Source organism: Eptesicus fuscus, chromosome 10 (genome assembly GCF_027574615.1).
Source record: "Eptesicus fuscus isolate TK198812 chromosome 10, DD_ASM_mEF_20220401, whole genome shotgun sequence".
Lineage (NCBI taxonomy): Eukaryota > Metazoa > Chordata > Mammalia > Chiroptera > Vespertilionidae > Eptesicus > Eptesicus fuscus.
In genome coordinates, this window is record NC_072482.1 from 53,657,077 (window position 1) to 53,681,983 (window position 24,907).

At 38.3% G+C, this 24,907-nt stretch overlaps 1 protein-coding gene across 1 annotated transcript in view; it reads right to left on the minus strand.

The window, feature by feature from the left end:
• Nucleotides 1-24,907, minus strand: part of USP45 (ubiquitin specific peptidase 45) — a 59,218-nt gene extending 34,311 nt beyond the window's left edge. Inside the window, exons 1-5 of the mRNA XM_008152604.3 lie at nt 24,843-24,907; nt 20,254-20,363; nt 16,244-16,416; nt 15,773-15,876; nt 11,558-11,658 (exon numbers count right to left, since the gene is read on the minus strand). Of these exons, the coding sequence (XP_008150826.2) occupies nt 11,558-11,658; nt 15,773-15,876; nt 16,244-16,416; nt 20,254-20,353 (478 nt within the window). The 5' untranslated portion in view covers nt 20,354-20,363; nt 24,843-24,907. The remainder of the gene's footprint in view (nt 1-11,557; nt 11,659-15,772; nt 15,877-16,243; nt 16,417-20,253; nt 20,364-24,842) is intronic.

Sequence of the window (24,907 nt, forward strand, 5' to 3'; positions counted from 1 at the left end):
CACTGTGTGTGTGAAAAACAGTCCAGAACGCCCAAGAAAAATTATTTGTGACAGAATTCGTATCTTATCATGAGCTATTCTTCATGTCTACTGCTTGTCTGCTTTCACTTTTTTTCTTCTCTTTAATCATTCCCTGTACTTTCTGGTTTTTCCCCCTCAAGTTTATCTCTTATTTCTAACTGGATTTTCTGAATTGCTAATACAAGTTTTGCCTTTTATATTGACTTTGTGGTTTTCATTAATTTTTTTTTAACTTGGTTACTTTTTTTTTATTAAGGTATTATATGTGTACATATCTTACCATTGCCCCCCCCCACTCGAACCCCACTACCATACATGCCCTCACCCCCCAGAGTTTTGTGTTCATTGGTTATGCTTATACTTGCATACAAGTCCTTCGGTTGATCTCTTATCTCCCCCAGTTTTCATAATTTCTTGGTTTTTCTTTTGAACATGTGAAAATATCTCATTGAGAAAAAATGTATTGGTGGCTTCTAAGATGTTTCTATCATTAAGCAAATTGATTGCATGGAAAAGATTTTTCTTTCAATTTAATTCTTATTACTTATTGTAGTATCTGGAGGACAGGAGGAGAGATTTTTCTTGTTCTTCACTGTGTTAAGAACACAGAGCTTAGCTGCAAGGGCTGGTACAATTAGTGGAGGTCACTGAAATGCGGAGGCCAGGCATGGAGGAAAGAGGAAGCAAGAGAAAGCCAGACAGTATTCAAACTTGCAAGTGAAAAATGCCAGTCAGTGCTTAGGAAGCATTACACAAACAAGAAGCTGGCTGGGTTGGTAAACAAGAGCAGCCCACCTCTTCATTATTGTATCTGAGATTCCAACTGGAGGCTGAAATCGGCAGGTTTCAGGCTCTCACTAGAGCTACTGCCACTAAATGGTTTCATAGTGATATGTAAGAGATTTAAGATGAAAGAGTAATTAAATCCAAGCATTACTCCATTCTTTTTTGGCATGAGGCTGTTCTCTGATTTTACATTTACAAAACTCAGTCTCCAACAGGTTAAGTGATTTGTCCACAATCATAAAGTACCCTTTTCATTATAAATTCATTATCATTTACCACCTAATTTCTCTTTAGTGATTTATGTACAATGAGAAGAATTATAAAATATAGTAGGGCAACATTCTTACAAATTTGGGTATATGCAATCCTGAACAAATATGGCTCTTCAAAAGTATTTCCTTTAGTTAACATTCTTAATAAATGTTGCCATTTTTTTTAGCTTATTAACATAAAAACAGAGTGATTAGGGGAACTAAACTATATAGATTATATTAACTATATATAAATAGATTACATATTTAACACACATTTCTTATTCACTTGGGAAAATACTTGCAGAAACTATATTTTAATCTTATAAAAACATACTGCATTTTTAAACCATAACATGCAAATTACTTATGTATCTGTGTACTACATTTACCCATTAGATTTCAAAACATCTGGGATAACATCCTAAAGTAAACAATGTTCATAAGACCATCTGGACAAAACTGCAGGCAAAAAAAAAGCATAAACATATGGAAAAACAGATTTTACCCTTCCCTTCAGCAGTAAGGGATGACAAATGTCGAACCTAGATATATCCACGCTTCACTGTGTGATGCTTTTCAGCACCACCTGGCTCTCCATGCAGGGCCACCAAATATGGACAGCACTGCCAGAGAGAACATATCCACAGGGCAGTGGCAATAAAAATAGTTTACTTCATGGTTAAATAGCTACTTTACACAAGTGGCAAGGATCTATTTGTTGACTTTTACATATAAGTCTGTGAGAACATATTCAAAATTAATTATGCTATTGAACTTGAATATTAAATAGATCAGATAATTTAATGAGAAAATAAAATATTTTCTAATAACTATTTACATTTGTTTGATCTAAAGTGCAAGTTTTATGAACAAAAACAGATCCAGAGACAGAGAAGCATCGATCAGACCATCAAACCTCAGAGGGAAGGTAGGGGAGGGTGGGGAAAGGGGGAGAGATCAACCAAAGGGCTTGTATGCATGCATATAAGCCTAACCAATGGACACAGACAACAGGGGGGTGAGGGCATGAATGGGAGGTGAAGGGGGAATGGGGGATTAAGGACACATATGTAATACCTTAATCAATAAAGAAATTAAAAAAATAAAGTGCAAGTTTTTCATTTTACTAAATAGCACATTTATAAAATGTAACCATTCAAATTCAATTGATTTAACAAATGTCCATTGAACCACTACCTATAAATACTCAACTGCTTAGGATTTATGGCTACAGTATAAGATAGTGAACAACATAGAGATAGTAAGCCTTAAACACATGAGAATATCTTAGTAAAACTTTAGAAACTAAGCATACATGTACATTTACTCACTAAGAAACTGTCAACTTTAAAGTTTAAGATTCTAGATTAAAACTAGGGTGTCTGAGAATCAGTTTCTCAATTATCTGACATGCAAACAGGTATGTTTTAATAAAAAGCAATTTATTACTTCTACTAAAGAATGATTACTGATCATTTTGTTTTGAGAGACAACAAAGCTTTCTCAATCTAGCAGTGATTCTAAATCTTACTCACTTAAGGACTCTTTCTTCATAAACACAGAACCAAATGCACCAAAGACTGAACTTCAAAATGTTTTAAAGTATAGCATAATTAATAAGACAAAGCTGCAACAGCAATAGCAAAAAAAGACTAATTATACAAAATTCTGATTATCATTTGTTTTGTTCTCAAGTTTTACCTGAACGCACGACATAGCTATGATTAGAAAGAATTTCAGGGTTAGAAGATTATTTTATTAAAAGGGATTTACTCTATCTCACCTCTATATTACCAACACTGTCATTAGATACTGCACGTGTGTAATCAAGTAACATAGACACCAGAATGTAAAGAACATTGAGAGAAAACTTCAGGCATTCTAGGTAAAAGTTTTAAAGCTCTTTTATGTCTCTGAAGTTTACCTTTAAGCCTATAATCTGAGTACTCAGAGCTGCTAGTTAATTGATTAACCTGCTAAGGTTTTATACATACTCAGGTCTTGCAAGAAAACTGGATGAAGCACCAGCAAAGTACAACACCCCTCCCCACCCCCAAAAAAAGAAAGATTGATGGACCTGGCAACAATGACATTAAGAACTTCATTAATATGCCGAAACCGGTTTGGCTCAGTGGATAGAGCGTCCGCCTGCGGACTCAAGGGTCCCAGGTTCGATTCCGGTCAAGGGCATGTACCTTGGTTGCGGGCACATCCCCAGTAGGGGGTGTGCAAGAGGCAGCTGATCGATGTTTCTCTCTCATCGATGTTTCTAACTCTCTATCCCTCTCTCTTCCTCTCTGTAAAAAATCAATAAAATATATTTAAAAAAAAAAAAGAACTTCATTAATATCCAAAACCCTCTAAAAACTGTCAACAAATTAAATAGGGAAAAAGGGTGCTCTTGCCAACTGAACCTTTTGTATTATCTTTCTGGAAGGTAGTTTAGCAACAGTAATCAAAATTTAAGATATGTTTATAAATTGGCCAGAAATCCCCCAAAATTTAACCTACAGAAATAAAAGAGCAAGTACATAGAGATGCAGTTTTTTCTTATCATGGGAGAAAATTGAAAACAACCAATAGTGGATTTGTAGCCAAGTAATATTAAATGTCTCTTTTCTCAAAGGTATAAATATTTGTACATTACTTTGGTTAAACCAGAAGGGGAACACTGATGCTTCCCAAGTTTCCCAGAGGCATGGGAAAAGTAAACTTATTTGGTTGCTTGCTTATTTAAAAAAAAAAAAAAAAGTTTGGGAGCATTATCTCCTCTGATAATTGTCCCCAATGCAGAGAGATACGAAATCAGATAGTAGTAATAGAGAGTAGATTCAAACCCCAGCAGGCTGGCTTCAGAATCTGTACACTTAAACATTATGATCTACTATTTTTCTGTATAATAATGGTTAAGGTTAATATGTGTGATCATTTAAGACACTACTGAAATTCTAGTGATGATATATGAAAGAAAAAGCCAATATTCTTAAGGAAAGCAGGATATACTGGGTATTTTTGGTGTGTGAATTTATAGCTATATTAAAGTTTATGGCAGCCCTTTTCAAATGGGCCTCAAAAGAATTAAGCCCTAATGCCCTAGGCACCCAATGTAGGCAATTAACTTCTCCTTATGTATCCAGAAGAGTACTAGTAAGGGGACATCTTGGGGAGAACTGAGAAAACAGTCACTCAAATAATTCTCTATGCTCTGTAGTTCAAATAAGGAACCCCAGATTTAAATCCCTACAGGTAACAATAAGTTGTTTTTGAAAGTCCGATATCTTTTTGTTCCTAACCCCTTTTACAAAGGGGAATAATACTTTTAGTATTTATTTTTTAAATGCATATTTCTTAGTCTTACAACTGTCACTTTTAAGCGAAACAAAATATATTACTTTTTTTAAAAAAAGGGTAGTTATTACATTCAAATTGTCTGTGAAATGACATTATTTATCTTCAGATATACTGTTTCAGATCCCAAATATACCATTTACTTATTAAAAAAAAAAAAAAAAAAGCCTGACCGGTTTGGCTCAGTGGATAGAGCATTGGCCTGCGGACTGAAGGGTCCCGGGTTCGATTCTGGTCAGGGGCATGTGGCTGAGTTGCGGGCACATCCCCAGTGGGAGGTGTGCAGGAGGCAGCTGATCTATGTTTCTAACTCTCTCTCCCTCTCCCTTCCTCTCTGTAAAAAATCAATAAAATATATTTTTTAAAAAAAAGATACAGCAAACTTAATAAAACCAAAAGAACCAACATAAGTCATTATTTTTATACCAAAAGCATAAGTTTAATGAATTTAACGGAATATTTAATTCTCTCTTAAAGCTCTTTGAAAATGGCATCCCACCAGTATTTAAATTATGGGCCAAATTCATTGCTTTAGAAAAAAAAAAAGTGAGATTGTCAATTACCTGTCTAGTTCACAAACAGCAAACCAATATTAAACAATATTATTTCATCAGAAATTCCTGTTTTTGGTAAGTATTTGTAGAATACTTACATGACATTTACAAGACTATCGAAGTGACAAACGAGCCTTTCAGAGATATCGATCCACTTTTTAATAATATGTATTTCTGGGTGGGTCTCACAAGAAAGTTTTCTTGCTCTTTTTCAATTTTGTGTTATATATGAGGATTTTATTGGTTGTTTTTAGTTTTCTGGTATGTGTTTGAAGGGGAGGGTGTGGAGGGATTTTTTTTTTTTTTTTTAAGCAAATCCTAGCATCAGATGTGAAATCCACACAGCTGTAAGCATTCTTCTGGGAACCTGCACTGGGATTCCCTCAACTGTTTAATGCAATTACCTAAACCAGTCATGTAGTATTAATGTAATTTGCTCATTTCTACAGCTGAAGAGCAGTTTAATCTTTAAAAAGGAAAAACTTGCTGCCCCACAACTCCTCTACCTTGGAACCAAACAATAATTACCCCACCTGTTTATTCTCAAAATTCCATTAACCATTAGAAATCTTTATTTGATCATGTCTTAAACTGATATTGCCATATGAATGGGCAGGTATACATACAAAGACATTCCTATCTATCTCCACACTGTAGACAAAAATTTTTTCTAAAATACAAAACTAATCATCCATATATCCACTTAAAATTAGTGGTTCCTCACTGCCTACAGGATAAACTACACTTACAAGGCCCTTTAATATCTTCCTACTTACCTTTAGAGTCTCACCTCTCACCATTCCCTAATACACAAAACTCAACCTTGCAGCTCTATAAAATTCCCTGAACCTATCAAGCCCCCTCATCAAAAAGCTATTCCTCTCCCTCAAACACATAACCCCGTGCCTCTTTGCCTAGCTGATTTCTAGATATCTTTCAGGTCTTGGCTTAGAAAGGTCTTCCTCTAAATAAAATGTTCCTCCAGTCTAGGTTAGAGACTACTCCCAAGTGTTCTCACAGCCCCCTGTACTTATTCCTTCACAGCACTATTTAAACAGGTGTATCAATATCCCTTACTGGACCAAAAGATCAATAATGGCAGGAACTGAGAAATAAATCTGTCTCGTTCACTACTGTATCTCCAATATCTAGCACAATGATTGGCTAGAAGTGCAAATGTATATTAAAAAAAACTGAAGGAATAAATAATTTGATATTAATATTCAGCAGTTATTTTGAACAAAAATGCAAAGCTTATATACTTCCCCAGTATAAACTGATTACATGCTAGTTTAGTTCAATTCAGCAAGTATTTACTGCTTAGCCACATCAAAAAGAATATAAGCCAGGGTACAATCCTCAAGGAACTTACAGTTTTATAAATAAGATACACAAACACACGAAAGCTACTAGTCAACACCACAAAACCCTATATTATTTCATTCTAAGGTACACTGCATAGAAGAAAGGAGAGAAGACAAAGGATTGGGCACGTGTACTTGGAGTTGGATTTGAGTGAGCCTTAGGGCAAGTAAGGCTGAAGACAGAAAATAGAAATGTGCTAAGTCAGCAGTTCTGAAAGTGAATCTGAAAACAACCTCCTGAAGACACACCATCCACCTTTTGGGGTCCTTAAGGTCAAAAGTACCTTATAAGACTATGATGTTAGTTGCTTTTTTAAATTTTTACTTCCATTCATTCTCAATTATATCAATAATACAATGCCCTAGCTGGTTTGGCTCAGTGGATAGAGCGTCGGCCTGAGGACTAAAGGGTCCCAGGTTTGATTCCGGCCAAGGGCATGTGCCCAGGTTGCAGGCTCTATCCCTCACAGTAGGGGATGTGCAGGAGGCAGCCAATCAATGATTCTCTCTCACCACTGATGTTTCTATCTCTCTCCTTTCCTCTCTGAAATTTATTTAAAATTTTTTTAAAAAAATTAATAATACAATGCAGTATTCTGGAGGCTACACGCCATGTGATAGCACTTTGAATGCAGAAGCAGGTATGAGAATCCAGCTGTTTTCTATTAAGCCAACCATTAAAGAGATTTGTAAAAATGTAAAACAATGCCACTTATTACATTTGTATTATTTTGAAAAAATAGTTCTTTCTTAAAAATGTTATTTTTATGTTCAAATGTCATGAAATTATTGCTAATTTTCAGTGAATTAATATTTTTGTTTTCTTAGTTTTAATTTCTATTACGATAAGTATTGATTTATAACCTCTCTAACCAAAGCTCTTTTAAGTCCTCAATAATATTTTAAGAGACTAATGAGCCCAACTCAAAAGCTAAGGTCCACTGAGCTAGTTGTTTTTAAGAGAAGGATGGGATACCAGCCTAGATTCTCTGTGTAGAGAAGCTGACTGCATAACTTTAAAACATGTTTAAAGTACAAGTATGGACTTTCCTCTCAGTAGAGTTATTTTTACTTAGTGAAAAATATTTTTAAAAATATTTAAATATAATTTTTATTCTTCCACCTAAATACAATATATAGATTCATATTTTTTAAATTACATATATATAGACATTTTTACATTTCTAGTCTTCACAATGATAATTTAAAATTGCTGCATAATCATATCCAGCATTCTTACAAACCTCAATAGCAACTTTCACATTTGGTTTTTAAAGTATTTTATAAAAATTACTAAAGCTTCCTGCAAGAAAAAATATGGAAAATTACTATCCAAAAAAACTTACTTCTAGAATACCAAGGGATCTTATGTTATATCAAACTTGCCTGAGACATCCTCCTGTAGCTTGGAAAACCAAGATAACCACATTTTGCCCGAGAACTTCTGGAAACCTTGAATTCAGAACTACATCTCTCTCCAGCTTTGAAAGCTCTACACGCTCTCAAATTCCCTCAAGAACCTGTTTCCCATCATTTCAGGTGCTACCCATGGTTCCATAAACACAATTAAAGCTTGCATGGGTCCTTTCCACACCTGAAATAACTTTTTATCTAATCTGGACCCATCCAAAGTTCATCCTTTAAAGGTCAACGTGAAAGCCAACTCATCCCAGATTTCTGAATTTCTTTCAACTGAATGTTACATCCCTCTTTGAATATCTAAAGGACTTTGTTTAAACATCTCTCAAAATACAAATTATACTCTGCTTTCATTATCATCACTTTTTAAAAAAAATATATTTTTATTGATTTTTTTTACAGAGAGGAAGGGAGAGGGATAGAGAGCTAGAAACATCGATGAGAGAGAAACACCGATCAGCTGCCTCCTGCACACCCCCCACTGGGGATGTGCCCGCAACCAAGGAACATGCCCTTGACCGGAATCGAACCTGGGACCTTTGAGTCCGCAGACCGACGCTCTATCCACTGAGCCAAACCGGTTTCGGCTCATTATCATCACTTTTTAGAAAAAGACTTTTTATTTTTATTTTGAGAGAGGAAGGGAAGGGAATGAGAGAAACATGGATCAGCTGCCTCCTGCACACCACATTATCAATATTTTTTATCTCACCACCTCTTTTAGATCTTAAACTTCTTTAGGGCAGGAACTGTTTTATCAATCTCTATTTCTTGAAGCCCATGGGAAAGAGGGAAAAAGTGCTAAGGAAAATTAGGCTCAAACTATAATCTACCCCACATCACATAGCCAGTGACTGAAAGAGTCCAATTTGAATGCCAGACTTCTTGACTAAAAGCCCATGTGCTTTCTACCATATTATCTCAATCTCCTTTCCTTACATCCCTTACAACAATAAATATTCAAGAAATGTATAAAATTAAATGGAATCAGACTGACTTTGTTCTTAATCTCAAGGAATCTCTTAGGTGAAAAATACAGAAAAAATAATTTCTACAATCATACTTTTGCCACCCTTAGCATCATACCCCCATATATTGTATTATGGCCAACAGAACACATTTCATGTGCAGTTTTCAGGAGACAGCACTGAGACCCACATCTGTTCCTGAAGTATTAAATGTCTACCAACACCATATTTTTCCTGATTCTTGCTTTGAGCATAATTGGAAATGACAGAGTAAGATTTCAATAAATGTTTGTTGGATAAATGTGATAAAATTAATCATTTCTTCTATTGTCCAGGAACCTGAATTTACTTTCTCTAGTTCCTCCTCTAATGTATATCCTATATAATAAAAGACTAATATGCAAATTGTCCCCTCCATCAGGAGTTCGACCAGCAAGCAGGCTGGCCAACTGCCCATGTCCCCCTCCCCCTGGCTAGGCTGGCTGGACCCCACCCATGCACAAATTAATGCACCAGGCCTCTAATACACACACACACACACACACACACACACACACACACACACACACACGGCTAACAACTATATGTTTATACTAGAGGCCCGGTGATCGAAAATTTGTGCACTCGGCGGGGGGGGGGGGGCAGGCGGGCGGTCCCTCAGTCTGGCCTGCACCCTCTTGCAGTCCGGGACCCCTTGGGGGATGTCCAGCTTAGGCCCGCTCCCCCAGGGTATTGAGCCTAAGCTGGCAGTCAGACATCCCTCTGGCAGCCCAGGAGCCCTCGGGGGATGTCCGACTGTTGTCTTAGGCCCGCTCCCCACGGGCATCAGCCACAGCGGGATGGTGGAACAGGTGAGCAGTGGCGCTAGACCAAGGCAGGGCGCTGGTTGCTGTCATCGGGGTGAGCCTCTGGTGGTTACTGAAAATTCTTTGCTCCTGCGTGCTCACACCTCCTGCCCGCACCGGTCCCGAACGCTCAGCACCATCAGTGGGTGTGAGCGGTGGCTGCAGGCCCTGATCGCCCCTGAAGGCTTCTCCACCTCCCCTGCTCCTGAGGAGCGATTGGGACAGTAGCTGCCACTTGCACCTGCTGACAGCGCCGGCCCTGCTCGCTGCTGGTGCTGGCCCCAATTGCTCTGTGCTATCAGCGGGTGCAAGCAGGGCTGGCGCTGTCAGTGCATGGGAGCGGTGGAGGCGGTGGAAACGGGGCTGCCAGTAGACAGGGGACTGGGGACTGCAGCAGGAGGGGCCAGGCAGAGGTGGGGAGGATGGGCCAAGACCCACCCCTCAGTTCCTTTCAAGGTGCACAAATTCGTGCACTGGACCCCTAGTACCAAATAAAGTATAAAACCTAGCATGTGGCAGGGACTTAATATTTCTGAATGAAGAAACTGTTTCCCTATTACTCTTCATTTATAGTAACATGTATTATATATTGCTCATGTTAGATAACAAAGTATATAATATATAATACATCGCCCAGCTGGTGTTGCTCAGTGGTTGAGTGTCAACCCATGAACCAGGAGGTCACGGTTCAATTCCCAATCAGGGAACATGCCCAGGTTACGGGCTCCATCTCCAGAAGGGGGTGTGCAGGAGGCAGTCAACTGATGATTCTCTCTCATCATTGATATTTCTATCTCTCTCTCCCTCCCCTTTCCTCTCTCTGAAATCAATAAAAACATATATGTAATACATTATATAATAAAGAACTTGCCTGCCTTTGCCCCAGGTTCCTGAGAAGTACCCACTAAATCCTTGGATATCTAGAGTAATTGATAGTTTATGTTAACAAATTAACAAGGTGTCTTTTATACTCATTGTGGGTGCCCAGACAGTTTATGCTAATGAAATGACTCAGGATGGGAGCCAGTCAAGCCAGAAAGGCCAACCTTGTGATTAGAGAAGGTTGGTGTCCTGGAGACTGAGTTAAATCATGTAGCAAAAGCTTATTCAATGAAATTCTAATAAAAACTCTGGACATCAAAGCTCTGGTGAGCTTCCATGGTTAACAATACTGTGTCCTTACACATCAGTGCGTCAAGAAGATGATGCATCCTGACTCCACAGGAAGAAGATACAGAAGCTGCATGTTTGGGACCTTCCCAGACCCACTCTATGTGTCTTTTTTTGTGTGTGGCTAGTCCTCATTTGTAGCTTTTTTTTTTTTTTCTATAATAAAACTGTAATTGTAAGGTTAGCACTTTCCTGAGTTCTCTGAGTCATTGTAGTAAATTATTGAACCTAAGAGGGTAGTAGAAACCCCTGAATTTGTAGCCAGTTGTTCAGAAATATGGGTGGCTTGATAACTCCTGAGCTTGAGAATGGTGTGTGAAGTGAGGGTGTCTTGTGGGGGCACTGAGCCCTTAATCTGTCTAACTCCAGGTAGTTAGTGTCAGGACTGCACTATAATTACATCACAAGTAACAGATATCATTTCGTAAACATGCATCAGGCATTAAACCAGTATTTTTACATACACGATTTCTAAATCTTTAGAAAACATCTCTACGTCTCACAACAACTGCACATGATAGAATTATTATCCTAACTTTTTAAGTAAGAAAACTAAAGAGTAAAAGCTACAGAGACAGTGGAACCAAAACTCAAGACTCAGCACTGTCTAACTCAAAAGCCCAGAATCTAGTCACTATACTCACCAGCTTCTCATTAATGGTTACATACTGTAAATATGACACAAGGTAGCTATGGAAGAATGCATGGCACCTGAACTGAGAGGTAACTGTAAAATCTAAGGTACTCTGTATGAATTTACAAACTCTTTATATGAAATATGAAATAGTGTAATTTAATACAAATTTCTTTAGCAATTGCTTAACTTACTTGTTTGCGTTTTGGAAACATGTTTCTGGAGAAAATCAACTATCTGAGCCAAAACCTTCTTATGACAATGTGTTGATAATTTTTCATCACACTCGTAACACCTGAAAACATATAACATTTAAGCAAATTCTGCAAGTATCTTCAATAATTTTGCACATGAGGTAATAAAGTTGGCACTTACCTGCTTTTGTCTTTCAATTATGAGAGTAAGGGAGGTAGGTACAAAGGGTGAGGCACCAGGAAAATCAAGAGAAATAAGCAGTGGACAGTTAATACAGAGCCTTATTATTCAATTAAAGTTTTGGTAGTTTATCCTAAGTGCAGTGGAACGCCATGAGGTGTTTTCAAGCAGGAAAGTGATGGTATCCACTTTAAATTTAAAAACATCACTCTGACTAATATCAGATTAGAGGGTATCAGGAATAGAAGCTGATCAGTGGATCTTGAACACAATGAACAGATTTATCTTATATATTTTCAGGTATAGACATGAGAAGGGAGAAGTGGATAAGGGTACATCAGTGATTCTCAAACGGGAGCAATTTTGTCCTCAGAGGACATTTGGCAATATTTTGAGACCATTTTGGTTGTTACACTGGGGAAGCTGCTACTGACATCCGTGGGTAGAGAGGCCAGGGATGTTGCTAAACATCCTATATCTCCAGGACAGTCCTGGACAGTACAGGACAGTCCCCTTACAACCAAGAATTATCAGCCCAAATGACACTTGTACGGAGATTGAGAAATCCTGGTTTAAATAAAATAAGACTAAAGCTGGGTGATGGATGTAGAGGAAAAATTCATTTTACTATTTGTCTACTATTGTTAAAAGGTTAAAAAATAAAACAAGATAAAAAAGGGACGAGAACAAAAACTGCCAGGCTTCTGGCTTGAATACTTAGTTCCACTTATAGAGATGGGGAAGACTGGATGAGATTAGTGTTTTATTTTGTTTGAGGTTTATTTGGGAATGTGGGTTAGGAAATGATTTCCAAAAATGCATACCTTTTCAGAAAACCAACCTCCACTAAGTTTACTCATTAATGCATACAGTATTAATAAAGGTTTCTTCTATATATTATTATTACCTATTCCCTTTATCTTCATGAGATCAAATAAAAACATGTGTTTGAAAGCAATGAAAATTTGATAAATCTAATGTGTTGTACCAACACTAACTTATATATTCACAATCTTCTTACTTATAATTATTAGTGATCCTGGGATCAATGGCTATAAACTAGATTTAAGTTCCTTTCCTAAATAGTACTTATAGTCAAATATTTACTGAGTGTCCCCTCTCTCACTTATACACAAAAATAGATACATAGATAAATCCATGAAGGAAATGAGTCACAGAAAACATCCCCAAATGTCTTTTTGATAAAGAATTTATTTATAGTTACCAGGCTTACATGATAGATGCTCTATGTTTACGAATGTAACTATTGTCAAAAATAATAAAATACAGGGGCGGGATAAAAAAATATATATAATTGCTCATTTTAAAGATGTTGAAATGTCAAGAAATTTTTACTGACATTGCAATTTAATGTTTACTTGTTATAAAATATACTGTAACTTTAAGAGTACAAAAAGAAAATGTAAATAAAAGCTGCAAAATGGCAGTGGAGTTGGAGAAAAGAAGACAGCTCAAAATAAGTTAATTCTACTTGTTTCCATTAGAAGTAAAAAAAATTTTTTAATTGAGTAAATACTATGAGTCAGGCACTGTTCTAAGTGCTTTACATGTATTTTATGGTTTAATTCCTCACAACAATCAAAAAAGTATTATCATTTTAAAAATAAATAGCTTTACAGAAGTATAAGATTTTATTTTTACATATGACAAACTGAGACACTTTATTATTTATTTATTTATTTATTTTTAAATATATTTTTATTGATTTTTTACAGAGAGGAAGGGAGAGGGATAGAGAGTTAGAAACATTGATGAGAGAGAAACATCAATCAGCTGCCTCCTGCACACCTCCCACTGGAGATGTGCCCACAACCAAGGTACATGCCCTTGACCGGAATCGAACCTGGGACCTTTCAGTCTGCAGGCTGACGCTCTATCCACCGAGCCAAACCGGTTTCGGCCTGAGACACTTTAAAAAGCAGTCATTCATACATTAACTTTTAAAGTGTTAAATCAGATTCTTGCTTAAGCATAAGAATCACCTATGAAACTTAAAGATACAAAAGCCCTGATTTCAGAGGGGACCACTGGCACCCCTGGGCTTTTAAAATTCTACTTATGTGCGTGACTCTGACATGAAATCAAAGATAAGAAACTACTGTGCTAATTATTATTATTGATTAAAGCAATACCAAATCCACTATCTAGCAACACTTTGTTAGCCATAATTAAATGATCAAATCTACAATATTCCTTTCTTTTTTCAGTTTCTTAGGTTTTTCCCTAGTTCAGGCTGGCCTCTCTTTAATCCAAATTAGTGAACTTTTCTATTGAAATTGTTAATCTTTTTAACGTTTAAGAATTAGATGGAAGCCTGACCAGCGTAGCTCAGTGGTTGAGCATTGATCTATATGATCCAGGAGGTCACCGTTCGATTCCTGGTCAAGGCACATACCAGGTTGTGGGCTTGATCCCCAGTGGGGGTGTGCAGGAGGCAGCCAATCAATGATTCTCTCTCATCACTGATGTTTCTATCTCTCTCCCTCTCCCTTCCTCTGTAATCAATAAAAATATATTATAAAAAATAATTAGATGAGAAAAGAAAACAGTCACAACCTTTAAATTTCTATAGCTGTATGTGACAAACTTGAATTTCTTCCTTTAAATGGGAAATAATTCCCTTAGGACCAAAATTGTGACCCTAAGAGCTACAATGGAAGTTTTGACACAGACTGACTTGAGATGAGACTATTCTACCAGGTGCCACTCAATTCTCCCATCACCTTTTCCCATTTCAATGATCCTCAAATGTGGTCCCAGACCAGCAGCACTGGCAGCACCTGGGGACATAGAAAGGCAAATTCTCAGGCCCTACCCTAAAACTACGAAATCAGGATCTATAGGCCTGGGACCCAGCAATCTATTTTAACAAGCCCAACCCATAGTTTGAGACCATTGCTTCTTTTAAGACTACCGAGAAATGTTTATTGAGCTGCCACACTAGACATCATCCCTGCCTTCCTCTAGCTCCAATGCACTATTTACATATTAAATTCCCTCTATTTTTTCCTTCTTTTATTTTAATATGTTTTTATTGATTTTGGAGAGAGAGGAAAGGAGAGGGAGAGATAGAAACATGGATGAGAGAGAAACATTGATCGGCTGCCTCCTGTACACCCCCTACTGGGGATAGAGCCCGCAACTCAGGCATGTACCCAGACCGGGAATCGAACCAGTGACCTCGTGGTACATGGGTTGATGCTCAACCACTGAGCCACAAGCAGGCAATTTTTTTCCCTCGTTCTCCCCAATACTATTGCTTGGAACCAACAACAACAACACAAATGCTGCAACCACCTGACCCTGTGGATGAATTAAATTATAAGATGGTGATCTCTCCTACCAGTCAAAATATTTGAATATTAATTTTAGAACCCTGACATAAAAACACAAAGTTAAAATATGTTTGTCTTAAAGAAAACTCCTGAAAATTCATTCAAGGAACCCTAGGAGTCTATAAATTCTAGTTAGAACATTTTTGTTGTAAAATACAAGGAAAGCATTTCAATAGTGTTCACTTATACCACTGAAGCTGTGTGGTATGCTGAGAAGAGACTAGGGACTAAAAAAAAAGACTTGTTTTAGTGCCTGGATTTTTATTGTGTCACCACAGAAAGGTAAATGATATTCAGTGTCCTTATGCATAAAGTGAGGGAACTGAACTTGATTTCCAAGTAAAGTTTCACAGTAGATTCCCTAAGAAGGTCCCTTTTACCCACAGAGCATCATCATACACTTGACTGTTTCAAGCTCCTTCCTCCTCTAGAACTCGGGATTCTGTATTAGCACGTTCATTACGAAAAAGTGACTGGAAAGAATTTTTCTAATTTCTTTATTATTTAAATTTTATATTCATGAGTAATTATTTTCTTAAATTATTCCATAGGTTGTATTCAGGCTAAAAAGCATAAGCTGGTATAACATCTTTAATTATTTTACCCATAAAGCTAAAAAGAAATAAATAAAGAGGATATTTTTGTAATGGACGTAAATACTAACAAAATCTAACTTACCATATAATCCATGAGCTCAGACTAATTATAATACAGTGCAGCTCTGTTCTCCAACTCTTGAAGTGCTTCAGTGAATGCTGGCTTTCTGAGTTTTTACCACATCCCTAAAGGGGAACAGATTGCTGTTTTGATTTACATACATATTTGTTTCTAAATAAACCAAAACTTAAATCATACTCAAACTCAAAAATCATAAAATACAAATAAGTAAAAGAAGGTCTAGGTATGAGAACTATTTCGAGTGGACTGGATTCCTTTTCAAGTTCTTATAAACGACACATGATTACTTTCTGAACAAAACACCTTTTACTTTACCTTAAACATTTCTAAGACATTTCTTGGAGAGTTCTATCAAAACATGGAATAAATTTATCTTAAGTTCTAAGCATTACTGACAATCCAACTCAAAATAATCATTAAGGAAAATATTTAAGACAAACTCCCACATAAAAAAAAAAAAACCTTTCTCACCTGAAAACCACACTTGAGGCACAACCAAATCTCAGAAGAAAGTACTGGCTGTCCATCATGGAATCTTCTTTCTTTTAAACATTCTGAGCAAACTGACCACAGATTCTCAGCTATTGCTTTTTTCACATGATTCACACTGACAGCATTACTTACATGTCGGCAAGTAAAACCTACTGAATAAGACAAAACAAAATTTGAGCATTTTCTTTGCTAAACCAAAGTGCAATCATCAGTAAGCAAATTCACTAATATTAAAATGCTGTAAAAAGCACTGAGATTGAAAAAAAGAACAAAATAACTCATAAAGAATACATATTGCATGATTCCATTTATAAAACATTTGTGAAATAACATAATTATAGAGTTGGAGAACAGATTAGTGTTTGCCAAAGGCTGCAGATGGGGAGAAACTCACAGTTGTGGCTGTAGACAGGTATCAACTTCGGGTGGTGATTTAACAGTCAAGTATCTTGATTGTGGTGGTTATAGAAAGCTATACATGTAATAAAATTGCATAAAACTACTAATGCATGTACACACACACACACACACACACACACACACACACACACACACGAATGCATGTATATCTGGTGAAATCTGAATAACCTCTAAGCATTGCACCTATGTCAGGTTCCTGGTTTTGATGTACTATAGAAATACAGTATGTTAAACCAGGAGAGGTTAAGTGAAGGATGAGTGGGACTTCCTTGTATATTTCTTTGTACCTTCCTGTGAATCTAAAATTAGTTCAAAAATAAAAATTTAATAAATAAAATAAAGGAGATTATTTACTGAGCAGCTACAATGTGTCTAGCATTTTGAATATATTTTCTTTCCATTAAGATACACACCTAAAATCGTTTTTTATTCTTTATTAATTAATATATTACATATGTGTCCTTAACCCCCATTGTCCCCCGACTCCCTCACTCATGCCCTCATCCCCCTGGTGTCTGTGTCCATTGGTTAGGCTTATATGCATGCATACAAGTCCTTTGGTTGATCTCTCCCCCTTCCTCTCACCCTCCCCTGCCTTCCCTCTGAGGTTTGATGCTCTGATCAATGGTTCTCTGTCTCTGGATCTTTTTGTTCATCAGTTTATGTTGTTCATTATATTCCACAAATGAGTGATATTTATCTTTCTCTGACTGACTTATTTCGCTTAGCATAATGCTCTCCAGGTCCATCCATGCAGTTGCAAATAGTAGGGGTTCCTTCCTTTTTACAGCAATGTAGTATTCCATTGTGTAGATGTACCACAATTTTTTTAATCCACTCCTCTGCTGATGGGCACTTAGGCTGTTTCCAAATCTTAGCTATTGTAAATTGTGCTGCTATGAACATAGGGGTGCATATATCCTTTCTGGTTGGTGTTTCTGGGTTCTTGGAATATATTCCTAGAAGTACACACCTAAAATCCTTTTGCATAGACGTTATTTTCATCATTGTTGGGAGAAAGGAGAGAGAGGAACAATGGCATAATTTACAGGAATAAGAATTCTCAGAATTCTCCTTAATGAATATTCCCAAATACCAAATGATTTTGCATGGTCCTTAATTACCCCTTAAAACATATTCCCGCTGTGTGCATTGTGTGGAGACAAATGATCAAAATGAGCAAGTATGTTTTTAATTCTTCAAATAACCATCTTCTTCTCCCAAGGGTACAAAGATGCTTCCATTTCTCCCAAATACCTGAGCACTTTAATTTCTTCACCTCAAATATTCCAAACACCAAGCTACAACTACCTGCCAAAATCTTGAGTAACTTGAAGAAGGAAACAGAGTATGTACATTTCAACTCTCTCCACTTCCCTTTCCAAATGCGAGGCATTCCTTTTCACCTATTATTTAACTAGAGACAGGCTAAACATTACTTCCATTTCATCCTGAAGACAAAGAATGTGATTCCTGGCAAGTTACTTTTTTTTTTTTTAATATATTTTTATTGATTTCAAAGAGGGAAAGAGAGCTAGAAACAACAACGATGAGAGAAAATCACTGATTGGCTACCTCCTGCAAGCCCCCCACTGGGGAATGAGCCCGCAACCCAGGCATTGCCCTTGACCAGAATCAAACCTGGGACCCTTCAGTCCGCAGGCCGACACTCTATCCACTGAGCCAAACCAGCTAGGGCCTGACAAGTTACTTATAATAAAATATAATTTTAACAGAAATAATATGTAAATCTGGTAAAAGATTAAAACTTCTCATTTTATACCAAGAGCAAATTATAAGAATAGACATAAAGGAATATGTTTAAACTATATCTGAAGTATGTCTTAAGTCCTATGTTTGAAAAACAAGGATGCATGCCATTAAAAAAGGGCTGTTCGGTGGGGGGTGAGGCGGGGCGACAAATAATCACTCAAGTTCAAAACCTGCAAGTGGGCTAGAAATGGGGCAAAGGAAACTAAGAAGAAAATAAACAAATGGGTCTACATCAAAATAAAAAGCTTCTGCACAGCAAAAGAAACGACCAGCAAAATGAAAAGAGATCCCACTGCATGGGAGAACATATTTGCCAATGATACATCCGTTAAGGGGTTAATTTCCAAAATATATAGGGAACTCATATAACTTAACAAAAGGAAGACAAACAATCCAATTAAAATCTGGGCAAAGGACCTACATAGGCACTTCTTCAAAGAGAACATACAAATGAGGCACACGCTCCCGACTGGGAATCAAACCCACAACCCATGGGCTGATGCGCCAACCACTGAACCAAACCAGCCAGGGCTGCAGTTCAGTCCTTTTGAAAAATTCTCTAAATATTGTTTTGGTTGAAAACCAATTTGGTTCTGTTTCTATTTTTATTTTTTTAATATATTTCTTTATTGATTTCAGAGAGGAAGGGGGAAGGAGAGATAGAAACATCAATGATGAGAGAGAATCATTGACTGGCTGCCTCCCGCACACCCCGCACTGGGTTTTGAGCTGCAACCCAGGCATGTGCCCTTGAACAGAATCGAACCCAGACACTTCAGTCCACAGGCTGAAACTCTATCCACTGAGCCAAACCAGCTAGGGCTTAAAAACATATTTTTAAACGAAGAGCTGAACTAACTGGTAAGAAAGTGAAAATCCTCCAAGGCCAAAACCAAAGGCATGAGGCTAACGCAAGTCCTAAAGCCAGCAGCTCCCCAGGGTTGTCTGCCCACCTCAGTGACACTGATGAGGAAAATAAGTCATTTTTTCGGGGGAGACCAGCAGCCTGACTCTGTACCTAGTTAATTAGTATCTCTAATGCACATTCCTGTTAACCTATAGTCTAATCACTGCCCCTTCCTTAATTATCTGGTCTTGCAAGACCTGTTTACCTAAATACTCCCGTTTTACAGAGGCCATAAACCATGAACAGTACACAACCCCCGGAGGGGGTGATCAGTGCTGGCACCAGGCCAGGCCTTTAGGTGTGGTCACACGGCCCCCATCCCAACACACAGGGCTTTTTGCAAAGCCCGAGAAAGGTCCGGAAGTCCATCCATATTTGGGGGACAAAGAAACCAAAGGGTATAAAGAGAAAGCTTCTTCCATATTGGTTTGCTCAGGATTTGGAAACAGGCTCCCATGAGTCACGATACTAGTACATCTGGAAATAAGTGGGTTTTTCCTGTATCTCTGGGTACTCCTGGGTGAGCATTTTCCGGTCGCCTGGTAAATTCTGTAACAACGTGAAGGCTGGTTTTAACAGAGCATGAGAAACAGGGCAATGACAAAAACAAGCCACTTCTGATTACTTTATAAACTAAACAAAATATCAATAAAAACACCAACAGCAGTTTTTGAAACTAGACAAGCTGATTTTTATGTTCACACTGAAAATGGTAAAAACAAAGAGAAAATATTTCATTAATTAAAAGTATATGTTTAACCACTATGCTGTACATTTGAAACTAACACAAAATAATATTGAATGTAAACTGTAATTTAAAAATAAAATAAAAAACATATGTTGTTATTACTTTTCTGCAACACTATTTAGGAGGCCAGTCTCAACGTACCAGCAATGTCATCTGAAGAGTCTTCATCATGAGGTATAGTCGGCCTTTTACTCCTTTTGGCTTTCTCAGATAAAACTTTGGATGGCTCTTTCACCCGCATCTGTTATTTACTGAAAAGGTTGGGGGGGGGAGAATGAATACAATTTAATCCTCAAAAATAAAATTGTATGTATTATACTTAATGCATATTAAAATTGAAATTACTTCCATTTTAATTGTTCTACTAAATCAACAGAGGAAGAGGGGAGAGTCAGCTGGAACCAAAAAGTCTTTATTAAACCAACATAAAATGGCACTTTATATTGACTTTTACCCACTACTCCCTAGATATATGCTATCTAGGTGAATGAAAAACTAAAGTTTTGATCAATGGAGCAAGTGCTGCTTCTAAGTCAGGTGCCCCCCTTGCCCTTTCTCCTGTCTCACTAGCGAGGAGATAGTAGGAGTTGGCAGAGCTACAATGGCCCAGGGATGGAAGCCATGTGCCAAGCACAGTAGAGCCACCCCACCTTTCTGTATGGCCTAGGGCTAGGCTACTGAGAGAGAAATAAATTTCTACCTTTCCCCCACTTTCTTATTTTATTTTTTAAATTATTTTTAAAAATATATTTTTTATTGATTTCACAGAGGAAAGGAGAGGAAGGGACAGAAACATCAATGATGAAAGAGAATCATTGATCAGCTGCCTCCTGCAGCCTCACCAGGGATCGAGCTCACAACCCAGGCATGTGCCCTGATCAGGAATCAAAACATGACTTCCTGATTCATGTGTCAATGCTCAACCACTGAGCCACACTAGCCTGGATCCCACTTTTTTATTATGAAGTCTTAAACTTCCACAAAAATTAGAAGAACAATATAATGAATACCCATATACTATCTATAGTCCACCTAAAACATTTTGCCATACTTATTTTATCTAAATACCAATGTACATATAGACATATATACCTGTATGTTTGTTTTTGTTTTTATAAAATATATTTTTATTGATTTCAGAGAAGGAGAGGGAGAGAGAAACATCAATGATGAGAGATTGATTGGCTGCCTCCTGCACGCCCCCTTCTGGGGATCGAGCCCACAGCCCAGACAGGAATCAAACCTGGTACCCTTTAGTCCGCAGGCTGGAGCTCTATCCACTGAGCCAAACCAGCCAGGGCTGTATGTTTGTTTTTGCTGAACTATCTGAATGTTGCAGACAGCATGTATCTCTTAAGAATAACAATATCCTCCTATATAATCACATCATTATCACACCTCAGAAAATTAACATATTTAATTTCTTCCGCTGACCCAAAAGTGTCTTCTATACTGGTTTTTTGAATAAGAATTCAATCAAGGCTTTTGTATTGGTTATGTCGCTTTAGTACTTTTTAATTGACAACTGTTTTTCCCATAAAAGATGGAAAGTTAACAGTGCCCTACTTTCCTAAGACACTGGCTTTTTAAAGAGATCAGGGCAGTGCATGAGTCATCTTGGAGGTTTTGCTAAAATGTAGATTTTGATTAAACAAGACTGTCACAGGACCTGAGACTCTGCCTGCTTTGCAAGCTCCCAATGGGAAGCCAGTGCTGGTGGTCCAGTTTCAATAGCAAGACTACAATACCCCACACTGAATTTGACTCTTTCCTCGTGGTGTAATTTAACTTTATCTCTTATATTTCTTTAAAACTCGGTTAATTCTAAAGATTTTAGATACAAGTTATGCAATTTTTTTAAACCAATATATTTTGGAGTCTTTATTAAAGTAGCTTAGCCGAAGTCCTACCTAGTATCTATCACCCCACTCCATGGCTAAGCTACTGTAATATTCATGATTATTTGTTTATTTGCTTTTATTGATCAAGGTGAAAGAATCTTTCAACTCAGTAATAAGTTCTGAATCATGATTTAGTTATATTATGTCCCACATTAGGGAGCTTTTGTGAGTCATTTTACAAGTAATTTCTTTAAGTCCAAGGGTCACCATATTGAACTGAGCTGCAAAAAATTAAGGCCTCCAAGTCACAGACATGCACACGGCCTCTGAGTTCCTTGACCACTTCATTTCTGACTGCCTTTTACCTCCAACTTCCTCATTGGCTTAGCCCCACAGTCCCGCCTTGCAAAATCACTAATTCAAGTATCCCATTCTCTGGTCACAACTTCAAGTTCTTCCAGCTTCCTTGCCCAGCCACTCCTGCTCTCCTTGAGTGACCAGGCTCACAGGAGGCTGCATCTCAACAAGAGCTTCCAGGATCACTTCAGCAGGGCACAAAAAAGGAGACACGGCAAATGGGAGTGCCGGTTCTTCAAGCGTCACTTGGAAGTGACACATGTCATGTCTGCTCGTATTTTACTGGGCAAAACAAGTCAGATGGCAACTCATTTCAAGCAGACATGAGGGGGGGGGATGTTAGTGTATACAAAGAATGAAGCCTTATCATGTTCCCAGGAGGAACAGAATATGTGTGCATAGCCTGAAGGAGTACATCACCGCTCTAACAAAACCCCAATCCTAAATGAACACAATTAACCACTTTCTCAATGTCTGCATCCAAATAGGCAGGAGAGTCTCGTAAGAAAGCAGAGTGGGTCCACTAAATTCACACACAATTTCAAATGGATGAAGACATGCCATTATCTGCTATACTTTCTGGTCAACTTATCTATCCTCACACAGCCATTTGAAACCTTTTTCACTCTCCCAAACCTCCAACTCTTCCATCTACCTACTCCTCAAAATAGAATCTAGTTTTCTACTTTACTGAAAGAGATATAATCAGATGGCAAATCTGATCTTTCCACCCCAAACATACAAATTTACCCCCAACTATGCTAAGTTGATGTCCCAAAAAAAGAGATAAACATAACTAAAAGAATCCAGGAAAAGTGGCCCATAAATACACAGATAAACTCTCAATAAAGAAGAACATTAACACATATGCTGGCAGAATTAAAAAAAAAAAAAAAAAAAAAGAACCGGGTATTTTATCTAAAATCTGTAAAAGACAGACTTTTTTGTTTTTCCCAAAAACATTGACTCAAACTTAAGTTGGCAATGTCAATTTCCAGTGATTTTCCTGACATATACAATATGCCTACACATACTAGTACAGAATCATTTTGGACAGTAACTCACTGTTCAGCAATCACTTATCTGTATACGTTTCTTTTTTCAATTTCCCTTTAGAGCAAAAATACTTTCTATCATCAATTACTAGAGCTTCAAATACTTTCTATCATCAATATTGTGTCTGGGGTGTCCCAAGACCACCCTCACATTTGGAGATTCACTAGAGGGACTCACAAAACTCAGCATATACAGCAGTTAGTTGTACTCAAGGCTAACGTTTACTAGGGCAATGTAGTATGAAAATACCGCCTGATCATAATGGAAAAAGATACAGCCGAAGGCTGGAGGAATCCATGTGTAGGCTTCCCTATGTTCTCTCCCTCCCAGAAGGAATCAAATCCAACAAAACGTCTGTGCAATGTTTTTGCCCAGGGAAGCCCATTACACACTCGCAGGCCCAGGATTTTTATGGGAGCTGGTAACTTCAGCACAACCACATTGTAAAGCATAAACCATATTGTTGCCAGATGCCAAACAAGCGCTCATCTTGCAGGAGGAGCCTTTCTAAAAAGACAGCAAGCTCAGGCCTACTATGCTCTTTTCAGCACAGATGCTTTGGGACCATTTTTCTCAGGTGGTTTCCCAACCAAAGTTTTTAGTCTTCAACGTCAGCATTACTCTAACATCTGTTCTTTTCTTTAATGTAGGATGTACAACTAAGTTCTTTAGGAATGTTTAATTTTTTAAAAGCAGGTTATGCAAAAAAAAAAAAAAAGCCGTATTCTTTTAAAAACTCTTTTTTTTTTTTTTTTCTTACTCTTGGGCAATTATTTTCAGCGGCGGGAGGCGAGGTTGGGGGAGGGAGGGGAAACTGGGACACAACTCTCCTTTTAGATTCCAGGCTCCAAAGATGAACAGCACTTAGGTGGTTTTACTGAGCATCGCACTCGGTTCCAAGCACGTCTAAGCCCACTGAATCCTCACTACCACCCAATGAGTTGGTTACTATTATTTCGCCCAGTTTACACTTGAAGAAACTGGGGTACACAGAGATTAAGTGACGGGCAGGGTTCCCGGAGCCAGGAAGTGGCGGGTGGGGATCTGGACCCAGGCAATCCGCCTCCAGGGCTCCCAACACCGCGCGGTGCAGCCAGAGACCCCTGTAGACACGCGGCCCCCGGTCACGACTACAAGCACCCCAAGTTTCTTTAGAGGAAATGCGTCGTAGAGGAGAGAATGCCGGAGGGAGGCCGGGCCAGATGGGTGCCGGGCCGCCGCGCGCCCGGTCAAGGTGAGGCGGGGACTCGGCCCCTCTCCCGCCGGGACGCCCCAGCCGCTCTCCGGCTGCCGCCTGGACACCGGGCCCGCTCAGCCGCGATCACGGGGCCCTGGATGACGCCCGGCGCCCCCCGAGATCAGCAGGACGGGAGGGCGCAGGGGGCCTCTCTCCCAGGCCCATCACTCCCCTGGGGGTCAGGGTCGCGGAAACCAAGACCGAGCAGCTGCGACCCCAGCGCCGCAGCCCCAACTCACCTGCCGAGCCGGGCCTCCGGGTCCACACCAGAAGGGACTGCGCCTGCGCGGCCGTCCTGCCGGCG